Source organism: Ascaphus truei, chromosome 4 (genome assembly GCF_040206685.1).
Source record: "Ascaphus truei isolate aAscTru1 chromosome 4, aAscTru1.hap1, whole genome shotgun sequence".
Lineage (NCBI taxonomy): Eukaryota > Metazoa > Chordata > Amphibia > Anura > Ascaphidae > Ascaphus > Ascaphus truei.
Window position 1 is genome coordinate 131,912,039 of NC_134486.1, and position 26,600 is coordinate 131,938,638.

General features: G+C 39.3%; 1 protein-coding gene across 8 annotated transcripts in view; it reads left to right on the top strand.

Annotated features, from left to right (window-relative positions):
* The window catches only part of BIRC6 (baculoviral IAP repeat containing 6), a 240,383-nt gene extending 220,641 nt beyond the window's left edge, over positions 1 to 19,742 (top strand). For all 8 annotated transcript variants that reach the window (XM_075596608.1, XM_075596614.1, XM_075596615.1 and 5 more), the window contains exons 72-74: positions 665 to 853; positions 17,348 to 17,482; positions 18,905 to 19,742. In XM_075596608.1, coding sequence (XP_075452723.1) covers positions 665 to 853; positions 17,348 to 17,482; positions 18,905 to 19,084 — 504 coding nt within the window. In that variant the 3' untranslated portion in view covers positions 19,085 to 19,742. The remainder of the gene's footprint in view (positions 1 to 664; positions 854 to 17,347; positions 17,483 to 18,904) is intronic.
* The last annotated feature ends 6,858 nt before the right edge of the window (positions 19,743 to 26,600 follow it).

A 26,600-nucleotide genomic window follows, 5' to 3' on the forward strand; every position in this document is an offset into this window, starting at 1 on the left:
AAGCCCCATTTTGGTAAAGTAAAACTAAATTGCTAAAGGGTATATTCTAGTACACTGCCTTTTAAACCTCCAGGTTTATTAACTACATTTCAGTATCTGCCACATTAGTCACTGTGGTTAAGAATATAAATGCGGTCAAACATGTCAATTAAGCTGAGTTTTTGGCCCACGAACAAGATGGCTCATTATGTTTTAATCTTATTGCCTCTGGTCTCGGCAGCACAAACTACCCTTTTTTCTTTTGAGCTTGTTCTTTTTGACTTTGCATAGTTGGGACATAAGTATTACTTTCCCACTAATTGATTAGTACTTTGATTTGAGAATGTCATGCATTGCATTGTTGTACAGTAAGTTATTTATTTTAAGACTACTGATTTATTAGGAAGTGACCAACGCATTGTATTCTGAAAACGTAAATGGAGCATAAATCTTTTGAAAGGGCAGATTGAAAAGAAATCCCTTTCCTGAAATCGAAAACAAAAATGTTTATACTAATATTAACAGAACTTTATATTCCATAAAATAAAACTCCAAGCTAGGTAGACACACACTGTGCTCTATTCTGTTCAGTGTTTAGCATCACAAATGGAGATACGACTGTTACGAATATTATTCTGAGTTTCTCTATTGATCTTGCTCTGCATTTCAAACCCTCTTTTTGCAGGTGTTGGTGTCTGTCCAGTCCCTCATCCTTGTGTCTGAGCCCTATTTCAATGAACCAGGATATGAGAGGTCAAGGGGCACCCCGAGTGGCACTCAGAGCTCCAGGGAATATGATGGAAATATTAGACAGGCCACCGTCAAATGGGCTATGCTTGAACAAATACGAAACGCCTCACCGTGTTTTAAGGAGGTATGCTTTGGTTTTCCCAAAAGATTTAGATTCGATTCTGAATTGTTGAATGTTCACAAGTCCTATTTGTGGCTTTTCTGATTCTGCTACTGAATGCAAACTATTACTTTACTTAAATGTGCAAGCACTTTTAGTTTACAAATAAAATCAACATTTGTAAAACAACTTCATACACTGCTCTTCCTTAAAATATGTAATCCTACTTCAATAAAAGGCTATATGGGTCTCTGGATATTAAGACCTTTGTCTTATTCAGAGTCTGAATAACGTTCTTGTCAGTCACACGTTCACTCAATCTCTAGTCCACCCTGTTCATGTTGGATGCCCAGTACAAATAAGGATGAAAGGGGGGAGTAGTCCTGTTCAGCACAGTGATATCACACACACAGGAAGTAGCTAGAGGAAATTAAACCCCTCCAATCTCTCAACCTACCATGTTTACAAACACACTTCTTTTAATTCTTTAAAATACTTTATAGATGTTTGAATTTTGTGTTGCTACGGGTAAATCGTTTCAATGTAATATGACATTTATTGGTTATATTGTGAGACAAATAAAACAAAAGTTCTGCAGATTTCTGTTGGAGGTATAAGGTTTCCAGTATGTCCTGGGGGGGGGGGGCGACCTGGGGGTGGGGGTCTGGGATCTGTGGGGGGGGGGGGGGCGAATTTCCACAGATAATTGCTTAAAATCCATGTGGAAAATAGATTTGTTTTGTGTGTCAGTCCTTATTTATCAGTAATGTGACTTCTGAAGGACATCTGCCTGAAAAATTGAACTTGTAGCTGGTTCTACTTCAAGGCCCTCAATTTTAATGCATATTGTATTGTATTGTATGTCTTTATTTATATAGCGCCATAAATGTACATAGCGCTTCACAGTAGTAATACATATCATATAAATAACAAATAATATAAATAACAGATCATGGGAATAAGTGCTTCAGACATACTGTAAAAGTAACATTAAGGAAGGAGTCCCTGCTCCGAGGAGCTTACAATCTAATTGGTAGGTAGGGAGAACGTACAGAGACAGTAGGAGGGAATTCTAGTAAGTGCGATAATTATGATAATTACTAGTTCTGAGTATATCTCCCACAGTGCCACAGTCCTTAACTACCGGTAGAGGTAATGCACCAGATCCGGCTTTAACTCCCATTGACTTTAATGGGGGTTGATGCCGGATCGGGAGTGCTAACTGGTACCAGTGCTTGATTCTGACCCATAGATCCTTATAAGCCAGTAAACCTTGTAGTACTTTCCCCTGGTAAAGTGATTATTAAAACGTTAAAGCTAAACTCCTTACTTTACTACTAACTTTTGTGACATTGTCATCCTTTTCAACAGTTTACTTTGAGAGGGTTTATAAGTTTGGAAACATTTGCACACTCACTGAACTATGATCCATTACCTTTTGCTTTACATTCTGAAGTTGTAAAATCTATGTTGACTTCTGATACTTTTAAGGGAAATTTCATTTTTTAGTTTGGAATTGGGTATTTTACAGCTGCAGACCAAGCAATATCATACATGTGTGTTTTTTTTTTAAATAAATCAGTTCTGTACTAAGAGAATTCTTGAAGCATTTTTTTTAAACAACTCTGAAGGACATTTTTAATGTATTATAATGTCACTTCCCCTTCCTCTACTGAAACAGGCTCTGGCACACCCCTTTTTGAGCCCTGCCCTCTCCCTAGCAGTGCACCAATTGGTTCTAGTGACTGCCTGGTCACATGATCTTCCCCACAGAACTTTGCAACTTTGGTCCTCTTCTGCTGCACTGACAGCCATTTAGTGAACCTCCGAGCCGAATCTTCGCCGTTCGATCACAGGAGAACGGATCGATCGGCAACAGCTAAGTACTTAATCTGGAAACATTTAAAATTAAAAAGGCAGCTTGGACTGCGGCTTTAATACCACCCTCTTTTTGATCAAGACTCTTCATTAATGGTTACGTGCAGGGCTATTTTGGTGGATATGAACATACCCAGGGATGTTGGGTTTTTTTAAGCATGTTCTTGTATAGCTCTGCTAGTTTTACGTAGCGCTTTACAGAGACATTTTTGCAGGCACAGGTCCCTGCCCCGTGGAGCTTACAATCTATTTGTTGGTGCCTGAGGCACAGGGAGATAGTGACTTGCCTAAGGTCACAAGGAGCCGACACCGGGAATGGAACCAGGTTCCCCTGCTCCAAACTCATGCCAGTCAGTGTCTTTACTCACTGAGCCTCCTATTTTGTTATGTAGATCAACAGGAAAGTCCACATAATTATAAAATAATTGGAAGTAGTGGTAGGGCACGGACTAAAGGGGACAACATTATTTTTTTGCCACGTTTCCAGATTTAAAGTGGTTTATTGTAGTTCATAGATAAATTAATATACTCCGTATTCCAGCACCTTCTTAAATGGTACATTTTCCTTTGCTTTGACTTTGAAATGCCTAAAAAGGTTAGATGCTTTAAAGAAACAGTCTTTCCAAGGATTTGATTGACCTCCATGAGGTTAATACAATCCAGGCTTAATTTGAAGTTTCATCCATACTTTAGCCCTGAGGTTCTGCAACACATCACAGGCTCCCCAGAGCAGTTTTCTAGTGTTGAAGGGATGAATACAGCATATCAAGCCAGCAACATTAGCAGGATAATGAGGTGCGAATGTGCTGAAAAGGTTACAAAGAAAACTTGTACTGCTGCTCAACATTTGTTGTTCTTCGCATGTAAATGAGGACTGAGGAGGCCAACAGTCAAGTAGCTTTGTTTTGTTGCCATCTGCACCACTGGTCTTCTTAATAAGTTGTACAAGTGTGGCTGGCACCCAGCCTCTCCCATAGAAAGGTGGAGGAGTGAGATAAATCCAGATGGATTTAGCCCGTTGGTAAGGCAATTGCTCACTGGGAGCAGATAATGACTTTTACAAAGTGCTTGTCTCTCCAGCTGTCTGCCTCTGTGAACTGAATTTGATGGGGATACGTTTTGCCGAACGCATAACCATAGGCTTCAGGTGTCCAGCATTAAATTACACTACATTTCCCAAAGGAAATAAATAAAGGAAATTCCTCATGTTTTGAGAAGTCATATATTCACACTAAAAGGCAATTTTGATAGGAAACCCATCCCTAAACTGTACCTGTACTTTTTATATTTTCATCTAATTTAAGTTGGGAAAATAAATAAAAATGTGTTTTAAAAAAATGGCTAAGATTTAGTTACTTATTTGGTGACATCTATATTGGATATCCTAATAAAGGTGCAAATGCATAGCTAAAAGTGGCAATGCAATATAGAAATTAAAATGTGAAAATATATTTATATGTTATGTTTTTGTGTATATATAGAGTACAACCTGAGTAAGCATAGACTGGCACATCACCTGCTCCAAATAAATCTGTTTCAGTTTAAAGTGATCTGGCTTACCTGCTTCAGAGGCAGTAATGTCATCACTAGGCCACTTCTTGTCCATTTATATGTATCTCTCCATATATTTTGTACGTTTTGCACATATGCCCATTTATTTTTTCTGGTGATCTAAGTACATGAATTGAAATAAAATGTAAGTTGTCTAGCTAAAATAGACAGATCTAGAGCAACTTCACGAACGCAGGGAAAAATAAAGAATACTCGAGTGAAGTATTCTTCAACAGTTATGAAAATGTAAGTGCGTGTGTGTGTGTGTGATTGTGTGTGCGTGTGATATAGCAGTCTTTCAAACATCTCCCCATGACCCACACCAGGTTTCTGAGGTAACTACCTAACATTCTATTAATATGCTACAAATAAGAGTGCGTTCACCTGGATATAAGTGCATTGGTTATTCCCAAAACCTGTGGACATGGGTCACAAGGAGGGGTTTGAAAAACACTGACATAGTGTAGTATGCCAAAATATATTCCTTCATGTTTTAAGATTAATAGCACTCACAATAGTACAAATAGTAAAATCTCACCATAAGGGTGGAGAGGGAGATCGGCCAGGGACAGCACAATGAAAGACCTCTCTGATGCCACGTGCACTCAGACCGTCTATTCCTGGTATCTGATGTGGCTTCTGGTTTCTTGCATCTCCTTCTGGTTATGACCTCTGACGAGTCCTCCAGCCCCTGACACCGTTTCGCAGTGTAGCACCGCTTCATCAAGGGATGTCAGATTTCGATGAGCTCTATATAGCCCTACAATGGACCCTATCTATTCTATTAAATACAAGTATATATAAAAGCATGAAGGAGGCACTCAAAAGTCAAGTGTAAAAAATAAAAGCTTTCGTTTTTACATCATTAGAGCAGGTACATCCATGGTAATGTTTCAGGACACCAAGCCCTTTTTTCAGATCTAACAACAGTTACCTTGAAGATATCGGGTGTTAGGGCTTAGAGCAGTGTTTTTCAACCAGCGTTCCTAGGATTCCCCAGGCCTCCCTAAAGGGTTAACAAAACATAGAACCCCAGCAAGCACTTTTTGGGAACCCCTGAGACCCCACAAAATATATATATGTATATGTGTCATAATGGAGTGCTATTGAGTGTGGCATATGTATACAACAGTATGGACAGGGAATAGTTCCGTGGGCGCCTATAAACTTTACCACTATAAAGGATATATGAAAACCAAGCCTGTTGGTTGTGAAGATTGTTGATCCTCACGGTGGGCTTGAAAACAAAGAGAAAGCACAACACATAGCGTAATACTGTTGAAACATTAAACAAACAACATATAAGACAACATATAACAGCTGAATACTGAAATGGTATTTTTAGGACAATAAAATCATTTAATAACAATTAATATTTATATTTAATATAATGCACAATTTGCATGGACATATAGATTTAAGCAATTAAAAATCTGAATAGGTGGTTCAACTGCTCCGTAGCACCAATGTTGATGATAGCAATGCCTACTCACCAGATGGAATAGGTTTGCAGGCAGTGGATATTTTAGAGAGTATCCCCTCTCATCTGTGTGCTGCTCTCTGCTTAGCTGGCGTCTGTCGGCTCGTGGGTGCAGCTCATCAGCGGGGACTCCTGCAGCTCCAGGAAGCACGTCTGAGCAGATGGAACTCAGCTGCAGCTGATTCAGCACGATGTCAGCCACGGACCACCGTGAGCTCGTCTATCTGCTGCTCACTGCTAGCTGGCGTCTCTATCCGCTCGTGGACGCAACTTGTCAGCAGGTACTCCTGCAGGGCGCCAAGCAGGGCGCTTGAATAATGGGAAACCGCAACAGCTGGTTCAACTCGTCGGCGGCTATAAGAGATGGTTAGCTGGCAGCTCACGTTGATTCACCGATGATATACCCCTGAGGAAGAGAGCAGATCGCTCTTGAAACGCGTAGGGTGGAGGTTCAAGCCCCGCACACATTGGTGTAGTACCCCCCGTACATCGGTGAATCAACCAACAGGCTTGGTTTTCATATATCCTTTATAGTGGTAAAGTTTATAGGCGCCCACGGAACTATTCCCTGTCCATACTGTTTTCCTGACCAGGGGGTCAGGCTTTGTGTCCTAGGCAGCCCCTTATGTATAGTTTTATTTAATATATAAGGTAATAGTTACTACACCACACACATTGCGGTTAGCGCTACCTGTTTTGTTGTATATGTATACAACAGACGACAGAGAAGCCCAATGTTACATCCAACATGACCGAAATACACAGGAAAATATTTATATTCTCTTGAAATAGGGTCATTTAGTTTAACCCTTTGGCCAAAGCGTTGTGAGCTTGTGAGCCACGACAAAGCAGACACCTGTTCGCAAGGCCTAACATTACCAGATAAAATACTAATATACCTCTATTAGGATTAAAATTCTCATTTACCTCTATTAGGAGGGAGAAAGACCACAGTGGGTCTATATCCAGCAGAATGAGGCACTTGCAAACTAGGGAAGTGGGGAGGGGCGGGCTTAAAACCTGGGAAGGAGGAGCCACCAACCTCCAACAGCTGAAACAGCTGAGAATGGGTTAACAAAACACAGAACCTCAGCAAGCTCTTTTTGGGAATCCCTGAGCCCCCACAAAATATATATATGTATATGTGTCAAAATGGAGTGCTATTGAGCGTGGCATATGTATACAACAGACGACAGAGACTCCCTAAAGGGTTCCCTGCAATTTTCTGTTTATTTGAAAACTGTATCAAATACAGAAGAATTTACAATGCATCTGATCACAGAGTTGCTATTAGAGATGGTTGGGGATTCCTCAGAATTCCACTTAGGGTTCCTTACCAAAAATAGGTTGGAAACCACTGGCTTAGAGTCCTAAAACGTTACCACGGATGTACCTGCTCTGATTTATGTAAATACAGAAGAAACTTTTTATTTTATTTTTTTCAGAAACAGTGCCTCCATTATTTTGTTATTTAAACTCTTGGATCCAGCTTTGCGACGCTGGGATCTGCGGAGTAAGAGCACCAGCAAAAATACTTTAAAAACAAGGACTTGTGAGTACTGGTGTGCCGTGTCCCATTATAAATGTTAACATCAAAGTTGTATATCTACAATAACATTAGGAATGCCCGCACGACCCAGGTTTGTAGGGCAGAGTGGTCCAGTTTGGAAGGTCTACAAATCACAAAATGTGTTGAAGGCAGAATAAATCAACCTGACCTATTGACTTGGGTGCGTTTAAAAACACTCAGTGATTACTCTATGTTCTGTGAACTTACGAAAACAGTGTGTGTGCGCCGAGCACGCGCATTTTAAGGAAACTTCTTTGTCTTTTGTCACTGTTTTGTCACAGAAATTGTATTTGTAATAGTGATGTTTTTAATTAAAAATCAAAACACAATTTCAGTGCTAAAACGCAATGAAGTTTGACTTGGAACACGTGTTTTAGCTATTTGCTCTTCTATATTCAAACCCCAACACCCACCACATCGTGTGCGTGTGTCAAAAGGAGTGCTACGGAGCACTCATATATCTATCTATATATATATATCTATATATATATATATATCTATAAATAGATATATATATATACATACATACATACAAGCACATGTTAACCCTTAGCAAGCTGGTCCTGTGCAGAGGGGAGCAGCTCTTGGGGAGCCACATCAGGCTGTCGGCCTTTGGGGCAATGCAGATGTACACTGGGGTGGTTGAGATTCAATGTGACCGATATACGATTACGTTATTACATCAATTAATACAACATAAATGCTGTTTATTGGTGAAGCTGTGTGTTTAAAGGAGCAAAATATTCACTATCCTACTTTTAATGTATTTAAAAACAAAACAGTTCTTTAGTATTGGATAATACGGCTTTTCTTTTCTTTTTTTCACTTTTAATGCCATTTGTAATTAATTTTAATGGACTGGGCATCCTTTGATTTCTATAGTAGGCTTTCGCCCACATCCCCAGCAGTCAAGATGTTTGCAACACTTTCTTGTTTGTGATAATTTGTTACCAATGTTACCAGCAGTTTGAGCTGCAAACTGTAAAAATAGACAAGGTTACCTTAGTAATATAGTAGTATACAGCTGAACCCCGTTATACTGCGGTCCTCTGTGGTCACCCGATCCGACCGCGTTACAACTGGGGTCACACAAAAAAATTTTTTTTAATGGCCACCGTGCGCCCAATTGGAGGGAGGAGGCAGGAGTGAGGCGCCGGCAGCCCCACCCCTTGCCCCAGCAGCCCCACCATATGGGGGGGGGGGGGTGGTTTGGCAAAAAAATATTTGGGATCCACACTCACATCGCGTTATAGCGGATCGCGCTATTACAGGGTTGAGCTGTATAAGGATTGAAACTGAAAGACAGTCATTAAACCTGGGGATTTGTACAACAAATATGTGGTTAAGGCGCTCCTCAATGTGGTGAAAAATAAAATTAATCTTAAATAATACTCAATTCTAAATAGGGATTAAATATATAATCATGTGCAAATGTGTTTAAATTATATAAATAAATGGTACCTTTACTTGGCTGTGATTGGATAAAAGGAAATGCCTTATTTGCTGATTGGCCAATCTAATGCATTCTGATAGAATGATGGGCGAGACTAATACAGGATGTAAACACTTCTCTATCTGTTCATTACAAATTCAAAAAACAATAACTTTAATAACATTATACAATCATAAATTACAATCAATACATTTCTATACATAATAAATTAATTAAAATACATGGAATAGGGGACCAACCTGATGAAGCTTTTTCAAAGCGAAACGCGTAGTGTTAGATTGGCCAATGAGCAAATAAGGAATTTCCTTTTATCCAATCACAGCCAAGTAAAGTATATTTATTAGAATCAGTGAGGCACTGTAGATATGACTCCTGCTGAAGCTTTTTCAAAGCGGGAAAAAAAACAGTAGTAGGCTACGCAAGCTCCCGTGTTCGAGTACGGCTACGCAAGCTCCCGTGACCTCCACGCATCCCCGGTTCCAGAAAGCAGGTCCACCCGCACCAAGAAGTGACGCGGACGACCGCCGGAAGTGACGGCGTGCGAGCGGCCGGAGAGACCAGAGGGATCGAGCCACCTATAATTTGTGTCCATGCCATATTGTACAAATGTAATTGCAATATTTTCTGTTAATACATCATATTTATGAACATACAATGTTGCACTATGTGTGATCTTCTGTTTCCAACCGAGGAACGTTATGCTGACAACCTGGGCTGAAAACCATTTGTGTTTACACTGCTGTCTATCCATTGGGAAAGTGTGAGTCCCCATTTCTGTTGTTTTCAAGATGTCCTTTATTTAAAGAACTACTGCACTATATATTTTTTTTATATATTTTTTCACATATGGTGACATCTGTGCTCCCCACAACCACCACTGGAAATTAAACCTGGGGAAGCAAGATCTTTGCCGATCAATCACAGGAGAACTAATCGATCGGCAGCTTATGTAATTAGTTTTCATTAAAGGTAATCAAATGCTGCATATATTAAAACAAAAAATGGTTTTAAAAGTGCAGCGACTAATGCCGTGATACTTGCAATTTAAGGTGCTTAGGCTAAAATGCTGCTATATTGGCTCCCATAGTCATCTATTTTATATTCACGTCTATTCACATTTAACACAACATACACTGCAGCATTAGAAAAGGAATTACATTATATATTATTATTATTTTTTCACACTACATTCTTTAATACATGGTAATGTATATATTGATTAGGTCTTTAATATCACTATGTACTATAATTATACCAGGGAATAATGCATCTCCTGAATCAGTAATTTATTGAATATACGTCAGGCAGGAAATTTTTTTTTTTTTGTTTTTTTTGTTCCACCTGTAACTACGATATGTGCTTTTAATTCTAGATTCCGATTAAGATAACTTTTCTGTGTTTATTTGTGCCTTGCCCATAGTAAATGTCCCTAATTATGCAGCCATAGAAGTTATTTTGAAACTTGCAATACATTTTCCTGGGCAATTTCACATGTCTAATTGAGTGTAAAGGTGTGCGTTTGGCAGAAATAAAGGTTTCTTCCAGTGGTGTAATTGATAACCTCTTGCCCCACTTCCAAGAAAGAACTGAAGCAAGGAAATTGAAATGTGAATTATTAGTACCTGGTTCAAAAACAAAATTATGCATTCAGCATTATAGATCTTGTGCTACCAGCACTAAAACGGACTATAACCCCCCCCCCCCCCTCATTGCTTCTCAAAAATAAATTAGGCTGATTTATAATCTGCCGACATAAATGTCGGTTAATTGAAGTAATTCTAACTGAACTCCTTATTACAGCATTGCATCATTCTACTTAATGGAGAGAGGGAGAATGTCTTATGGCTGGCATAACAATTAGCAGAAAATAGTTCATAGCAGTTGGGCGAACTTGATATTTCATCACATCCTAATCACTGTGCAAATAAAAGAAAAATGGGCAGAAGTCTGTGAAAAGTATACAGTTAATGTGTGTGTTTTAGAACACACTAGTGAAATATGCAGTGTGAAACTTCTGATTTTTGTCTTTCTGGGGTGGATTTCTCCAGGCAATATCTTTATTGGTTGGTCAACTCAAATTTGTGTTTGGAGAGATGAGCTCTAGAATGCATTGTGAGCAAAATATGTTGGTATGACCTAAAGGTCATATATAGTAGCGAGATAGATGGCCCAAACGTCTTGCTTTTACAAAGGCCTTGTATCAGAGTATTGAATAAGCAGGCATTAGGAACAAGCTGAATTATTTACTGTAATAAAGTGCATTCCAGCTACCTCTTGGCAAGTTCATTGTGATAAAGATGGTTTCATAATAGCACCAAAACGTAAAATTTGCTGTTTTCGTAGGCTGCTACTTAGTATTTAACCTGTTGTGTCACTGATACTACAGTGCCTCCAATGCAGCCCCTCTGTCAAGGAAATAATACTTACTAATTTACTAATGATTTAAATCAGATCCTTGATTATTCCACAGTGTCAGAGTAATTAATGGAAACAAAGTTGTTTTCTATTAAGTGATGGCAACAAGCATCCTCTTAGTCACTTCTATTTACTCGCCAATGTATCTGACTGCATAGGTGCCACTATTTCTAAGTAAATAGATATATGAACCATCCTTTTCATTTGGGATGTAACAATATATGGCAGTCAGTAAAGTGGTGTTTGCCTCGGTTTAATACGCTTTGACTTCAGAGGAACCACACTCCGGCGCTAATTGTGTCTGTGCAATCTATCATCTATAATAATAATAACATGTTCTTGTATAGCACTGCTAGTTTTACGTAGCACTTTAGAGACATTTTGAACACACAGTCCCTGCTCCGTGGAGCTTACAATCTGTTTGTTTTTTTTGTGCCTGTGGCACAGGGAGATAGTGACTTGCCCACGGTCACAAGTAGCTGACACCGGGCTCCAGGTTCCCCTGCTTCAAACTCCGTGCCAGAGTCAGTGTCTCTACTCACTGAGCCACTCTTACAGTCTGCAGTAGAGGTGCCAACATTTGAACAAAGAGGGACAGTTGTGGTTGTTTATTGTCTCATGGCAAAGAGCAGGGGTGCACAAACTGGGGGGCGCGACGGTTACAGAGGCCCCGCACTCTTCCCCAAGGCATTTAAATTAAATGCCGGGAGGAGGCGTGAGGCCTCAGCAACTTCTCTTACCTGCTCTCAGCCGGCTCTTCGGCAACGCAGCGTCAAATAGCAACGAGATCACATGACACCGCAGAAGCCCGGGAGCAGGTAAGGAGGGGGGGGTGAGCAGACAGGGGGGCACAAACTTAACAGTTGGCGCACCCCTGGCATAGTCTCAGAATATTGTTGTTCCCACAGGCTACCGACCACCATTTTCTTCCTGCAGGCTTAAATTTGTAGCCAATTTGTAGAGTGCTGACACTGGCGACCTGCCTCTTCTGTCTTCCTCTTCACTTTCTGTTCATTCCACACTGGCTCTTTACTAAATTCAGTCAAATTATAAAACAGACCTTTTGCTGTCCCAGACAGTTTAATTTGGGAAATACCCTGCAAATTTGGAACCGTTCTGTTTAATTCAAGGCATTTTGGCAACACAAGTCTAGAATCAACCCCAATCAGAGCACACCCAGCCTCCAGGAACCAACCATCATAAAATGATTTGATGATGCATTTGTCGTTGATTATCGGCACACAGTATTGTATATTCTTACATATAAACAGCTGTTGTGAAGTGCATACAGTTCCAGATTTAAAATAAACTTGAATCTGATACTTAAAGAAAAAAAATGTTAATCTAATGCACACATTTGGATTACACCTTCCCCAATGTGCACCAGTAACTTTGAAGTGGGCAGAATTCCTACTTTGTTTTGATCCAACATGCATGGGCATTTGCATCTGTACTGGAACAATGTATCAGACTGTTTTCATATAATGCCATTAATTTGCACCAAGCTTTATTGGTTAAGAATACTGACCGTTTTTAAAATGCAAAGTGTTGATTACTGAGTAATTGACAGGGACAAGAGCACCAGGAAAAAAAAGTATTACTTCATCTAAAGCCGTGGTTGCCAACCAGTAAAACACAAGGCTATATAAAGTGGTCCTTCTTACTCCTTGTTGTTTTTGAAGGTACATGCGGCTGTGGGAGGAAATTTAACAGAATAGAGATAACCTGCACTTTTTTTTTTTTAAACAAAATTGCAAATAAAAAGGATCATTTGTGACACATTCACATGTCTCAGACAGGTGTGCAACGCTGCTTTTCACCATTCTCTTGGAATACAGTGCTTCCACTGCAGCCAGGAATTGTGGGAAATTTCATGTAAATGAGCCCAGTGTCACCTTTTGCTTCATGTCCATTTTAACATGGGCCATTATAAGCTTATGCCTGCTGTATTACACAGCTTTGCAGCACAGCCTGTGTTAAAGAAGTGCATAGCCAATAAACCTACCCACAGACAGCTATTTCAACCTCATCATTGGAGGTTGTTTATACTAGCTTTGCAATGTGAAGCTGGAATAGGTTTCAACCACACATTATATAAGTTATGGTGAGTAAAAAAGTGACAACCCCTCAACCGTACAGTATATAGCAAATAAAAATATCACTTGTGAGCACATTAACGTATCAGACAGGTCTCAACCCTGATTTTCACCATTGTCGCTTAGCATACAGTGCTTCAACTGCAGCCAGGAATGCGATCGCAAATTGGTTAAAGCAACAGAGCTAAAACGAGACCTAATATAAAGGTAGATGCTTTGACAAACATGAAACCATTTGTGGAGGTTTAAATATCAAAATAACACACGGTTGGTAACCACACATTTACAAGTGAAATAATGAGAAACAACCACCGCAGAGTTGTATTGTTTATGTAAAAACAAGACATCTTGGGCATCCATCATGAGGGTTCCCTTTCAACAGTGAGTCACCAGTACTAATCCAGCACCGTAACCTGTGAATGCACTTTTCTCTACAGAGGGGAGTAATCTAATGTCATTTGCCAGAGACGAGAGGAGACTGCGCGAGCAGATATTTACTCATTCTTTTCATCCTGCTTCCCGCAATCCCACAACCCTTCTCTTTTACTTGTCTTGTCAGGTCTGACATTGAAAAGGGCGCACATTTATTCTTGGGATCTAAAAATAAGTACTTGAATCACTGATTTATGTCGAGAATAATTATAAAGGTCACTTTCCTACATTAAATGCTGTTACGCTTTTTTTTTATACAACACAGAAGGACAGGTCCAGCCTTTTCATCCCCAGTATTCTTTACTAATCTGTAGATGTATTCAATTAAATTGTGTGTGTGTGTGTGTGTGTGTGTGTGTGTGTGTGTGTGTGTGTGTGTGTGTGTGTGTGTGTGTGTGTGTGTGTGTGTGTGTGTGTGTGTGTGTGTGTGTGTGTGTGTGTGTGTGTGTGTGTGTGTGTGTGTGTGTTTTCTTATGAATACATTCAAAGAAGTTATGATACAACAACTAAATGTTTTCCATGCTCTGGTGTACTCTAAAGCTATCCACAGAGTCTCTGATAATAGTGCTAAACATCTAAACTAATAGACAGTTACACATTTAGAATCCTATATGAGAACTGGCACACCAGTTGATTGAGTCTGTGTGATGTTTCTGCTTTGCAATGTGTAAAATGTTTATGTATTTGCAATGTATTTAAAGGCACAATCTCTGTCTTTGAAAAAATATTTTTGATAATCCCCTTTTGGTACTGTACCAGGGGTGCGCAAGCTTTTCAGTCTGCGTCCCCCTCGTTACCTCATCTTTGGCATCAAGTGATGTCGCAGGGGTCACGTGATGTCACGGCAATGTGGCGTCACGTGACTCGTGACGCCGCGTTGCCATAAGAGAAATTAGAGGTCTTGTGCGCGATCCCCCTGAATTTAACGCAAATGCTTTGGGGAAGAGCACGGGGCCTCTACCGCCGCGCCACCCCACGGAAAAATCTTTTGCCCCACTTTTGCCCCCCAGTTGGCGCACCCCTGCTGTTTATGCGTGAGATGCATGCTTGAATTGATATTTTTGGAGCAAAGAAAAAAACTGCTTTAATTGCCCCAACAAACAATATTTTTGGTTTACATTTTACGGACTCGTATATGTATGATATGAGTTCTAAGTAGAATTTGCTTTCCTGTTGTTTTATAAAACTTTCCTACAGTAGATGGTTGGTAACCCTAAGTAGTGAGAGATGCTTATACAGAATATGTAGGAGTGTGTGAAACATTCGTTGTCGGTTTATTTGAGTCATGCAGTTTTTCACTGGATATCATGGACAATTGTCATCTTGGGCATTATTGTTGACACAAAATTAACAAGCAACATGCCACTGTGCCGGACTTACTAGAAATTAGGGATTTAACTAATTACACCAGAGCTTTTCTAATATGTTGTCAGGGAATCATCAAATCCCTTTTAAATTAGCTGAGATTCAAGCGTCTCTGAGAAGTCGGCTTGATCACATATTGAATAAAAGCTGCGTTGTTGGATAAGCAGAAGTCTGACCATAATTATACCATTTTGACTACACCGCACACATTTTTTTGACCGAGGACGGTTTGTTAGAAGAAATCAGCGCTATGAAGTGATGGTATAGTAGCGGATCATTTCCTCACGTTCCATCCATATCGCTGCAAAACGTGGGATTACTTTATCATCATTTTTGTTAATGACTAGAATTTGTTCATCTGGCTGAGTTTCGGAGGAGACTGGAATGTGCAGTAAATGTAATGAGAAGAAGGAATGCTCTCCTCACTCAAATGCCATTTCATTTAAAAGAGCTGTGTCCAGTGTCTGTGACTAAGTTGCACATTCATGAAAAATTACACTGCGGATCTAAGCAGCAGGAAAGGGTGGGTTTGTACTGATGCAGAAGCCTTGAAACATGTCGCTTTAAAGAGCAGCTTTCAGGCAAACAAATTATAGTTGGGTTTACTCCATATTGGCAAAACCGCCCTCAAGCCTTTTAAAGGTACAGTTTTACTTTCTTGACCCTGTTGGTTTATTTATTTTACCAGACAAATAGTGTTAGACTTTTTCAACCTGACCATATGCTGTACAGCAAAATCCTCTGGGAACCGTGAACATATTCTGAACCAAAGCGGGCACTTTCTTTTTCTATTTGTGACGTATGGGGGCGAGCCTGAACATTTGATCGCTATACGAGCCATCACATGGTAGCGAAGCCTAAAGGTCCATGAGTCTTCCGCCACCAAAAATGGTAGCCATATCTGAAATTAAGAAACAAATGTGTTGTGTAGCCAAGGTTTTAAGTGAAACAGCCTGTGGAGGTTGAAATTTGACATCCATTGTACATCACAACGGCCCAGTGGTGCCTGTCCTTGTGGCATGTAACATATATTCAAAGGGCACTGAGGGATTTAAGAAAGCCGGTCTTGTTTAACATGCATCATGGTGCAAATTAAATTAACTAGCATAAGCAGTCTGTGAACTGCACGGTGAAGATGTGAAAGTCTCTTGTTTCATTAGACGGGTATCCACAGATTTACATTGCACATTAATGGCCAAATGAAACTCGAAGGGGATCAGAGCCCTTCTAAATTGTTTATTGTGAATTGGCCTCACCTATAGTTAGGATGGGATTTGTGGACACAATCCCGCATCTCGCACTCCATTCTTCTCCTCACTTTTTAAGCTTTACATTCTTCTGCCCCTCCTTACATCTCAGCCCTAATTTCTCGTTATGCACCATCCCGACTCTTGCGTTCTGCTCAAGGATGTCTTCTTTCTACCCCCTTTGTATCTAAAGCCCTCTCCCGCCTTAAACCTTTTTCAGTGACTGCCCCAGACCACTGGCATGCCCTTCCCCTCAGTACCCGACTAGCACCCTCTCTATCCACCTTTAAGACCCACTTGCTTAAAGAAGCATATGAATAGCACTGTGGATATTCTGAACACATGATACATAAGCTTTGTCCCCTGCAGACGCACTTACCAGAACTCCCTCCTCCTGTCTCTGTACGTTCTCCCTACCTACCAATTAGACTGTAAGCTCCTCGGGGCAGGGACTCCTCTTCCTTAATGTTATGTTTATGTCTAAAGCACTTATTCCCATGATCTGTTATTTATATTATCTGTTATTTATTTGATTACCACATGTATTACTACTGTGAAGCGCTGTGTACATTAATGGCGCTATATAAATAAAGACATACAATACAATACACTAAACAGGAAATACAAATTCAGTGCCTTCTCGTCCCCTCCTGCTTTTGTTTAGTCTTATAACTTAGTGAAGGTACTCTAATTATGCACCTATTAAGAAACACCACAACCAATAATTGGGTGATCAGCATACATGCAATGCAAGGGGCTTAACGTTACATAATCAAGACATTGTGTGTATTCCCTTTCTTTAACTAAATTAGAGTTGTACTAGTATGTTAGCCCTCATGTTACATGCTACGAATGATCTCTGTAAAATAGAAATTGGTTGTTTGTACAGTTCTGTGTTATAGGTGATGATGTACAGTGTTGAACATTCTGCCTTTAATGTCAATTCTGAAGCATGACAAAAATGTTAGCGCCAGCAGACAAACGGCCATGTGATATGCAAGATCATTTTATTTATTTTTCTCCCATTTAAGGTGATCCACAAACATTTTTACTTGAAGAGAGCCGAAATCATGGCTCAGTGTGATGACTGGATAGTGGACATCCAGCAGTTCAGCAGTGACAAGCGTGTCGGCAGGACCATGTCCCACCATGCAGCTGCTTTGAAGGTATATGGTCTCTCTGGCTCATGCTCTTTAAAGTTTTAGCACGGCATAATCAAAGTTGCGTCTTATAATGCAATTTTATTATAAATTATTTGTTTATCCCATAAGCATTGATTTTATTTCTGGCTTCTAAAGAGAGCTTGAAGAAATTCCCTCAGACGAGGGACAAAACAACACTCCAGAGGTATTCTCAAGGTGAAAAAATAGCATTTCAGTTGAGGGATCGATGTTTCATTCCGCAACTCAGACCTGTGTCGATCTTTTCACATTAAATGCTATTTTTTAACTGAGAAGTCCTCTGTAGTGCCGTTTATCCCTCGTCTGAGGGAATTTGGTAAAGTGCTCATCTCACCTTGATTGGTGATGTGCACCCAAGGCGTTCCTATGGAGTCGTGAGTGAACCTTTTTCCCTATTTCTCCGAAGGAGAGCTGACAGGATCATAGTTACAGCAGCAGGGGGTGAGGGGAAGTTAATATTAGAGTTGTTGTCTAGCATAGATGATAAAAAATAAATTAAAAAAGTAACGTAATTGTAATAAAAGTATAGATGGTAAATAGAAAATTGTACCGTAAGTAGCACAAAATCTGAGTTAAATAATATTTCTTAACAAAAAATGTGGCATGTACATTGTAAGACACTTGCTCTAGCATTCTGCTTCCATCACCTTAATTAGGGGAATGTGTTACATAGTGGTTTCATTTGTCATGTGAGTAAACATTTGTGGTTTCAAAAACTTGTGTGCAACAGCCATTGAGTGTCATGCAGCTCCCATAAAAGCTATTGCATCTTGCACCGAATCCTATTTTCTATTGCAACATTATAGCTTCTACGACTCGGCACTACATTAGGTATGAATGAATATTTAACAGCTTTATTTCAGTTTTAGTTGTAGAGCACAATGTGCGTTGTAAACATGATTTGTGTCATTTAATACCCTGTATCATGGACTGTTTAAAAATGCATTTTTCCCATTTTATATTTTTGCATTTATGCAATAGAATTGGCTTAAGAGGCAGAAATTACTAACTTCGTGTATTAGTAGAACGCTAAATATTTGGCTGACGGTATGATGGAGCCACTGGAAAATATTTGGATGTTAAGTAAAATGGTGTCAACAGAAAAACTTTGGTGAAAAATGTTAACTTAAAAAATGTAATTAATTTGTTAAATTACGCCTTTCCCGTTACCTTCAAGTTGGTGTCCTCAGATGAGAAAGATATTAACTTCTGGGAAATTCCTTACTGTATCATCAGCACAACCTTATCACAGATGCCATATGTTGGTCCCAGGAGCTTTCCTAGGCTACATTGGATACATTTTGATTGTGCAGCGAGTTCCATGCAGCGCTGGGCTTTGTGGCTCTGGAGAGAGCAATTTATTACACTTACATGCTGACCATACTCTTCCTTTTGCTTTCTGTGCAGCGACATACGGCTCAGCTCCGAGAAGAGCTCTTAAAGCTCCAGTGCCCCGAAGGCTTGGACCCAGATGCTGATGACGCTACAGAAAAATGCCTTGCCACAGCAAGCTGTGAGGAGACTACATTGCACGAGCAGGTCAAACCTAGCAGCAGTAAAGACACCCCCAGTGACTTCAAATTCTGAGCTGCAATGGCACGGACTTTAGACACACAGGCTTTGAAGCACAGCCAAATATGTCCATATTTGTATGTAAGAAGCTAATTATGTAATAGTTAATGAAGCTGAAACTATACTATGCCCTTAAGGATATACAGTTTAATTCAAGATGATCTTTTACCTGTAAAAGAGTGTAAACTTTTTTTTGTGCTTTTATTTTTCAATTGTGAGAACCACTGATTGGTATGTGTAACAAAAATGTAAACAAGAAATGGATAAATCACTGAAATAAGGGAAACTACCTTAGGAAAGAATGTTTACTGAATGTTTTTTTTTTTTTTACCTGTAGAGTGAGGGCGTTGTAACAAAGAATATATATTGGCCATTCTTATAACTATAACTACTATTTAAAGACTGAAAATTTTCACTGAATTTGATAGATTTTGGCCATACCTTCATTCTCATTTTTGATTTCTACAGAAAGCTCCTGCATTCTTCAATAAAAGTTAAAGACGTGCTCCCTATCACATGATTTACTGGTACATTTTTTTTTAAAAGAATAAATTTAAAGACATTATAACTGGAGACTTGCTCTTGTATGACTGAATTTATCACAGTCAGTGTTTCATTTGATGCTTTTCGATTCCGAATGCACATGAAATAAATGGACATGGTTTTACCTTGAGCACACGTGGACGTCTAGCTTCATCCATTTCTTCATTTAATGTTTGTGAAATCAGGATTCTTTTGTCATGTGTGAAAGTGTCGTCAGTTGCCCTTGAGTGCCTGAAGATGAGCCATTCATTTATTACCTATGAGAGAGACACGCATCATAATTCTGGTGCCAGAACTACATTGTAAACTGTTGGGCGGGGACTCGTGGCTGCACAATCCAATCAGGGCTGCATATATTATCATTATTCTAAAAATAAAATGACTATTATATATTGACACTAGTCAAGGACCAAATAGCCCACGTGGTCTGCTCCTTTCCTGCTTAATTGGAAATCTTAGATTTCACTTTCTACTATCCAGACTTAATTGAGTCTGTTCCAATCATATGCCTTTTAACCCTCTCCTTTAAGGTATTCTGTTCACTATATTTCAATGCATCGTTTTCTCTCTTGCCTCTGTAAAGTTACAGCATCAAGTACAGCTTCAGCACAACGCGTTGCATAGATACTTTGGAAAATGCAGCTGTACTTCTGTATGAGTTCTAGTGATAGATCAACTGCAATAGATAAAATATCGCTAATTCAATCAGTAATTTTGGTTGAGAGAATTCTACAAATAAAATTACCAATATTGATAAGGGTGCTACTTAACCAATCGATAACATGTAATTCATACATTGCGAAGTGCCAAAGCACTCATTTACTGTACTTTTCGTAGGATCTTACTGTATATAGAAGTACAAAAAATGGCTCATTAAACCAAATTAACAGGTTCATAAACCTATTAAGGAGTTTGTGCTTAAAGAAGCAGTAATGTATTTATCCTCCATTACTATGAACAAGTTAAAGATGCAAGCTTTCTGAATCACTCATCTAAAGTGTTTTAAAACCATTTAGGACCATTCAAATCTCTTGCTTGAGGATTGTAATGAGTCATGATTGGTTTTGGAAGCTTGCGTCTTTCAACCATGAATTGACCAAATAATATAGTCCATACTACTGGCTGAACTTGTGTGATGTATTGTAGTACTCTATAGCAACAGTATCCTTGAATCCTGTAATAGTCATACTGTTATAATTTGTGCCAACAATGTGGCAGATTACATGGGGTTTATCTGTTTTCCTAAATAGCGCCTTCTAGTTTTTAAAACATAATTTCTAGCAAAGAGAAATCCAAAAAGGGGGTTGTCTTTATTTATTTATTTTATAGAAATGTTCTTGCCAGCCCAGTTCTTAATGTCTCTACATTCTCTCGTAAACCAGATCTCAAAATCTGCTGGGTGACCTGGTAACTTCTCAGGAGACTTTATACAGATTGACATGTCTGTCCTGTCTGCTGTACTGTGCTCGTCCCCACGTATTCATTCAAATGCCGTGTCACTGCTGACCTCTTTCACATTGCTACAGAACAATTTAAATTCACATTCACAGCAGTATTACAAGGAGAAATGCGGTATTAGTTGAAATGGTACTGATTTAGGGAGCGGAGTGCTGTCTGGCTGTCGCACCAGTGAACAACTCACCTTTTTTTATGAGTAATGTAACATTTTCAAGATTAAAGAATGTATTTGCTTTTTTAAGAAAAAAATATTTGCTTTCCAGTGTGAATTAGTAATTGATTATTAAAACCTACATATGCATATGGGGAATTTTCTATATAGAAACATTTGCAATAACAATACTATTAAAAACATTAGAATTAACCATATACCTCAAACTGTAGACAAGTATTCTGGATGTGTGCATCTGAATGAAGTATTTCACTTTTCACCTTCCATCCATTCTCAGAGGCCACCATAAAATATTAGCTATACAGCAATGCCAGTGTAAAGCCAAGGAGCCCATCAGAAATCTTAAGGTAAAATGCCTCAGCCTGGTCAGGAGGTGTTTAAACAGCAAGGTGTGTGTGTGTGTGTGTGTGTGTGTGTGTGTGTGTGTGTGTGTGTGTGTGTGTGTGTGTGTGTGTGTGTGTGTGTGTGTGTGTGTGTGTGTGTGTGTGTGTGTGTGTGTGTGTGTGTGTGTGTGTGTCCACCGCAAGGGTAATTGGTTCAGGCCTCCCCCCGCCATTATAACACATATATAGAGGTCTACCACACTCCTAATAAAATGTCTTGGGTGAAAAAACATGGTGCATAAGGGAATATACTGAATCTATATACACATAGGAGGTGAGGATTTAAGAAAATCCTCCCACCACAAGAAGCCCTCAAATCGCCCAATACGGTTCTGTAAAGAAAAAAAAAGGTAGTAAAGCTATGGCTTTTCTTCAGGTACAGGTCGTTATACTAGTCTGTTATTTAATTTTTTTTCCAGAAGTTTTAATCGCCATGTTTTGTCCTTCAGTATCACTGCCGTTGACTTTGGACTGAAGTAGGACTGCATCTAAGCATCTTTAAAGGTGCAGATTGGCTAAGATGATGGAACAAATGAAGCACATATATACACACTTAGATGCAGTCCTACTTCAGCCCAAAGTGAACGGCAGTGATACTGTAAGATCATGGTGATTAAAACTTCTGATTTATTTTATTTTTTTAAATAACAGACCAGTATAACGACCTGTACCTGATGAAAAGCCCTAAGAGGCTTCGAAATCTTGTACACGTTTGTTGATCCAATAATAAAGGATATACTACTACCTTTTTTTTCTTTACAGAACTGTATTGGGCGATTGCGCAGTGAACCGGTAATCAAGATTTCTAAACAACCACACTGTGTAATAGCCAGTGTAGGGTGAAGTCCTACCTACTCACATGAAACATTTCTCCATGCTCCTCACTGGTACGAGAGTTGGTGCTAAAATGTTGTAATTGCCTTTATGGTACATTCACAATGTTTAGGTAGATGCATAATAAAACCCACTCACTGGAGGAAGAAAGTGTCACCGCAAGCAACATGCAAAAGAGAATGATGTGTTTTCAGCAACACGTGAAAATAGGCGGTGTGGATACCATGAAGATCGAGCTTGAGATGTAATTAAAAAAGGTAAACAAACAAAAACTACACTTACACACAAGCTGAATCTTTATACATATGTAACAAATAAGCCATCACGCAGCTCTAAGATTAACCTGGAACCCGAATAAGTTCCATGGATAAAGTGAATGTTATAAAGTTCTAGTTGTGGTCTCAACAACAGCTGTGATTTGCAGGTAAGTAGATTTAGTAATTGACAGGTTGAATCCTAATGTGGGTATACTCCTTGAGAAAGCGCTGTAGAGGCGTGAAATGCGTGGGAGTGCTACCCCCTGTTTTGTTTTAGTATGTTTATTTGTTTTTATGTAATTCAATACATTTCTTTTATTTTTCATCTTCCCGGTGAGTTGAGGAGTGCTTTTGAATAGCTTTACAGTCTTTTTTGCGTTCAGCCCATCCTACGTTGAACTCCTGAATCTTTATACAGTATGTATGGTAAAGAGGCCAAATCGGTCCTAGTAGAGATAATTACCCAAGTGATAAATGCATGAAAAATAAATCAAGCTACTGTACATGCATAATTTGTAATTGTTAGAAAATTATGAACTTAAAGTGGCATTGGGTATTGCCTTTTTTTTCATAGATAACTGTTGCTTAACTTTAAAGCAATGTAATAGTGTAAATTGCCAATTGTTCTGTTCACCTGCGATCGATTGGCAAAGATCCCTCTTCCCAGGGCACCCAACATGGCCGCCTATTTCAAGAGAGGAACTGCAGTCTTTAAATGTTTGTTGCTACAGAAACCCAAAGCTCTCGCTCTCGCTCTCGCTCTCTCTCTCTCTCTCTCTCTCTCTCTCTCTCTCTCTCTCTCTCTCTCTCTCATCAAAAATAATCGAAGAACAAATTTATTAAACCAATGAAAAAAAAGCACAAAAATAATAAGACATTAAAATCTAGCTGAGACCAACAGAAAGCCAACCCAAAAATATATAAATACAACAGAGAACTGATAATACTGCTAACAAAACTAGAAAAGCTAAAAGCTCACAAAAATATCCAAAAAATAAATAAGTGAATTTGCCTAGACAGAGATCAAACAGATCCCCATATTAGTATAATACTGTCCAGAGTACCAAGTGGAACAGGACTCAACCCCTATTAAAACACTATTATTATTATTGCATATAGACTGGGTTATGTTAAAGGCTATATATATATATATATATATATATAATAGGATTCTGGGAAATGACATGCAAATGATCACACAATATCCATTCACATGGAGCCCATTTAAGCTAATGCATTGCCGTTCACAAAGCTTTTTAACACAGAATGGGACTAGCAAAAGCAAGTACAAACCACTCACAGACATGTTTCAACCTTGATGGGTATCATCAGTGTGAGGTTGGTTTATACTTGCTTTGAAATATTTCTAGGCTGGGTAGATGTCATATACATTTTAAGTTATGGTGGGAGCACTGTATGTGAGGTGATAATGGTTGAAAGGCAGGGTTGCAGACCTGTCTAATACATGTGAATGTGCTCACAAGTGATATTCTTTATTGGCTATATGCTAACGGTGTGTATATATACGCACGCGCACACAATGTCAGCTGGTACGGGCCAAGTAGCTGTTTTTGAAAGCGCTCCACTATGGATTCCATTTGACACATTGTTTAAATATTTGCTGTATAAACCCCATGTTGAACTAGTCTAGGATTGTTTGTATGGCCTTACTATTATAAAAATGTTCTTTATTTGCCTTTATAATTTACAAGTTAACTATTTGTCCCATATTTCCTAATCCTTTAACAGACACTTGTTCATATGCCAATATTAGCTAGAAAGGCTTTCCATACAGAGTAACTAGTGTTGCTACGAAGGCTGTGGCAAAGCTTTCCTAAGGAAATTTGATTTGAAGATAGACACAAACAGATCATAAAAAACTGGCATGAAGTTGCCCGTCCCTGTATCAGAATGATTTTGTGCAGCACCTGTTATTAAAAGATTTATTTTTTCTCTCCCCCCCCCCCCCCCCCCTGAGTGACCATTGATTTGATGAGAGTGCTGACAGCCTGTTGATGTCTTCCTAGGTTTTGCTTTATGCACCATCTGTTTGTGTGCACAAGGGGAATAAATAAATACAGATATTACGGGTAGCGGCTGTCAGAACCATGACAGTTGGAGGAGGTACTTGGCAGGACCAAGATAAAAATGTGCTTGCTGTCACAACATTGTTCTAATCAGCTGCCTCTGGGTATTGTTACCCTTTTGGTGTGTGTGTGTGTGTGTGTGTGTGTGTGTGTGTGTGTGTGTGTGTGTGTGTGTGTGTGTGTGTGTGTGTGTGTGTGTGTGTGTGTGTGTGTGTGTGTGTGTGTGTGTGTGTGTGTGTGTGTGTGTGTGTGTGTGTGTGTGTGTGTGTGTGTGTGTGTGTGTGTGTGTGTGTGTGTGTGTGTGTGTGTGTGTTTATAGATATATATTTATTTATTTATTTTTTTAAATCAGAAGCCCAAAATAAGCACTCTATCATATCGAAAAATACAAACATTTATTAAGGCAATTTAAAAAAAAAAAGAAACACTCAACATGTAGTTAAAAACACCTGAGGAAACCTTTAATACCTGAACTGACTACCTGCAATTGATAAATTGTTGAAATGCAGAACTGACAAATAGTCTAATGATGTAATACACTGTGGGGCCTATGCAGAGAGCTGCGAGAAGCCCTATCTCGCCATGTATTTGCCAAATATGCCCAGAGCAAATCCTGAAATGGCGAGAAACTGGCCATATGATTAAAATCCGCCGATTTTTGGTTTCTTTAAAAAAAACTTGCCAGATGGGTGGCGAGAAGCAATATTTCTCCAGTTTTAAAATCCGCCGTATTCTAGTAGCCCCGATCAGCATCTCGGCGCTGATCGGGGCTATAAAATGGAGAGATTTTCTCCAAATAGCTCCGCCAACAAAAGTTGGCAAGAAGCTGGTGCTGAGCGGCGATAGGTGACATAGGAAAAAAATCTGGCCCTTTTCCTGCCTCGGATTGATGCAGTGGGGCTCCAGAGCTGATACCCAATAATATCAGCACGGAAGCGCCCCCCCCCCCCCCCCATGCATCCGAAGCAGGAATAATGCATTAACAGCCCAATTCATTGCCTTCACGGGCAACCGCTAAGGCAATGAAGGGGTTAACCATCCATTACCATGCTTTCTGTGGGGAGCGGTAGTGGAAAAAGGGGGTAGTAGGAATTTGGGGGGGTGTTTATGGCTTCCGGGGGGGGTTGCGGGTCAACTTAACCCCTTCATTACCATAACGGTTAATACCGCAATGGTCATGAATGGGTTAAGCCCTCAAGCGACCCACCCGCAACCCATAAAAAAACACTGTGGGGGCTATTACACACTGCATCCATCCCTGCATATGTATATGTATATGTATATGTATATATGTATATGTATATATATATATATATATATATATATGTATGTATAGATATGTATGTATAGATATGTATGTATGTGTATATGTATATATATGTATATATATGTACGTACATGTGTGTATATATATATATATATATATATATATGTATATATTTATGTATATATGTACGTACATGTATACAGATATATACATGTACATATTTATATATATCTTAAATAACTCAGTTTGGTAAACCCCATCCTTAAGCTTCTTTGCATAGCCAGTTAATCAACCCCACACTGATGAGACCCATTAAGGTCGAAACAGCTGTCTGTGGGTGGGTTTTCTGGCTATGCACCTTAACCCTGGCTGTGCTCAAAGCTGTGACCATGCAGCAAGCTTAAGCCTATAGGGAACCATGGTAAAAATGGTTTTTGAAGCAAAAAGTGGCACTGTGTGCTCATTTGCATGTCATTTCCCAGAATCCCGTGCTGCAGTGGATGTGCTGTGTGCTGGGTGATAATGGTGAA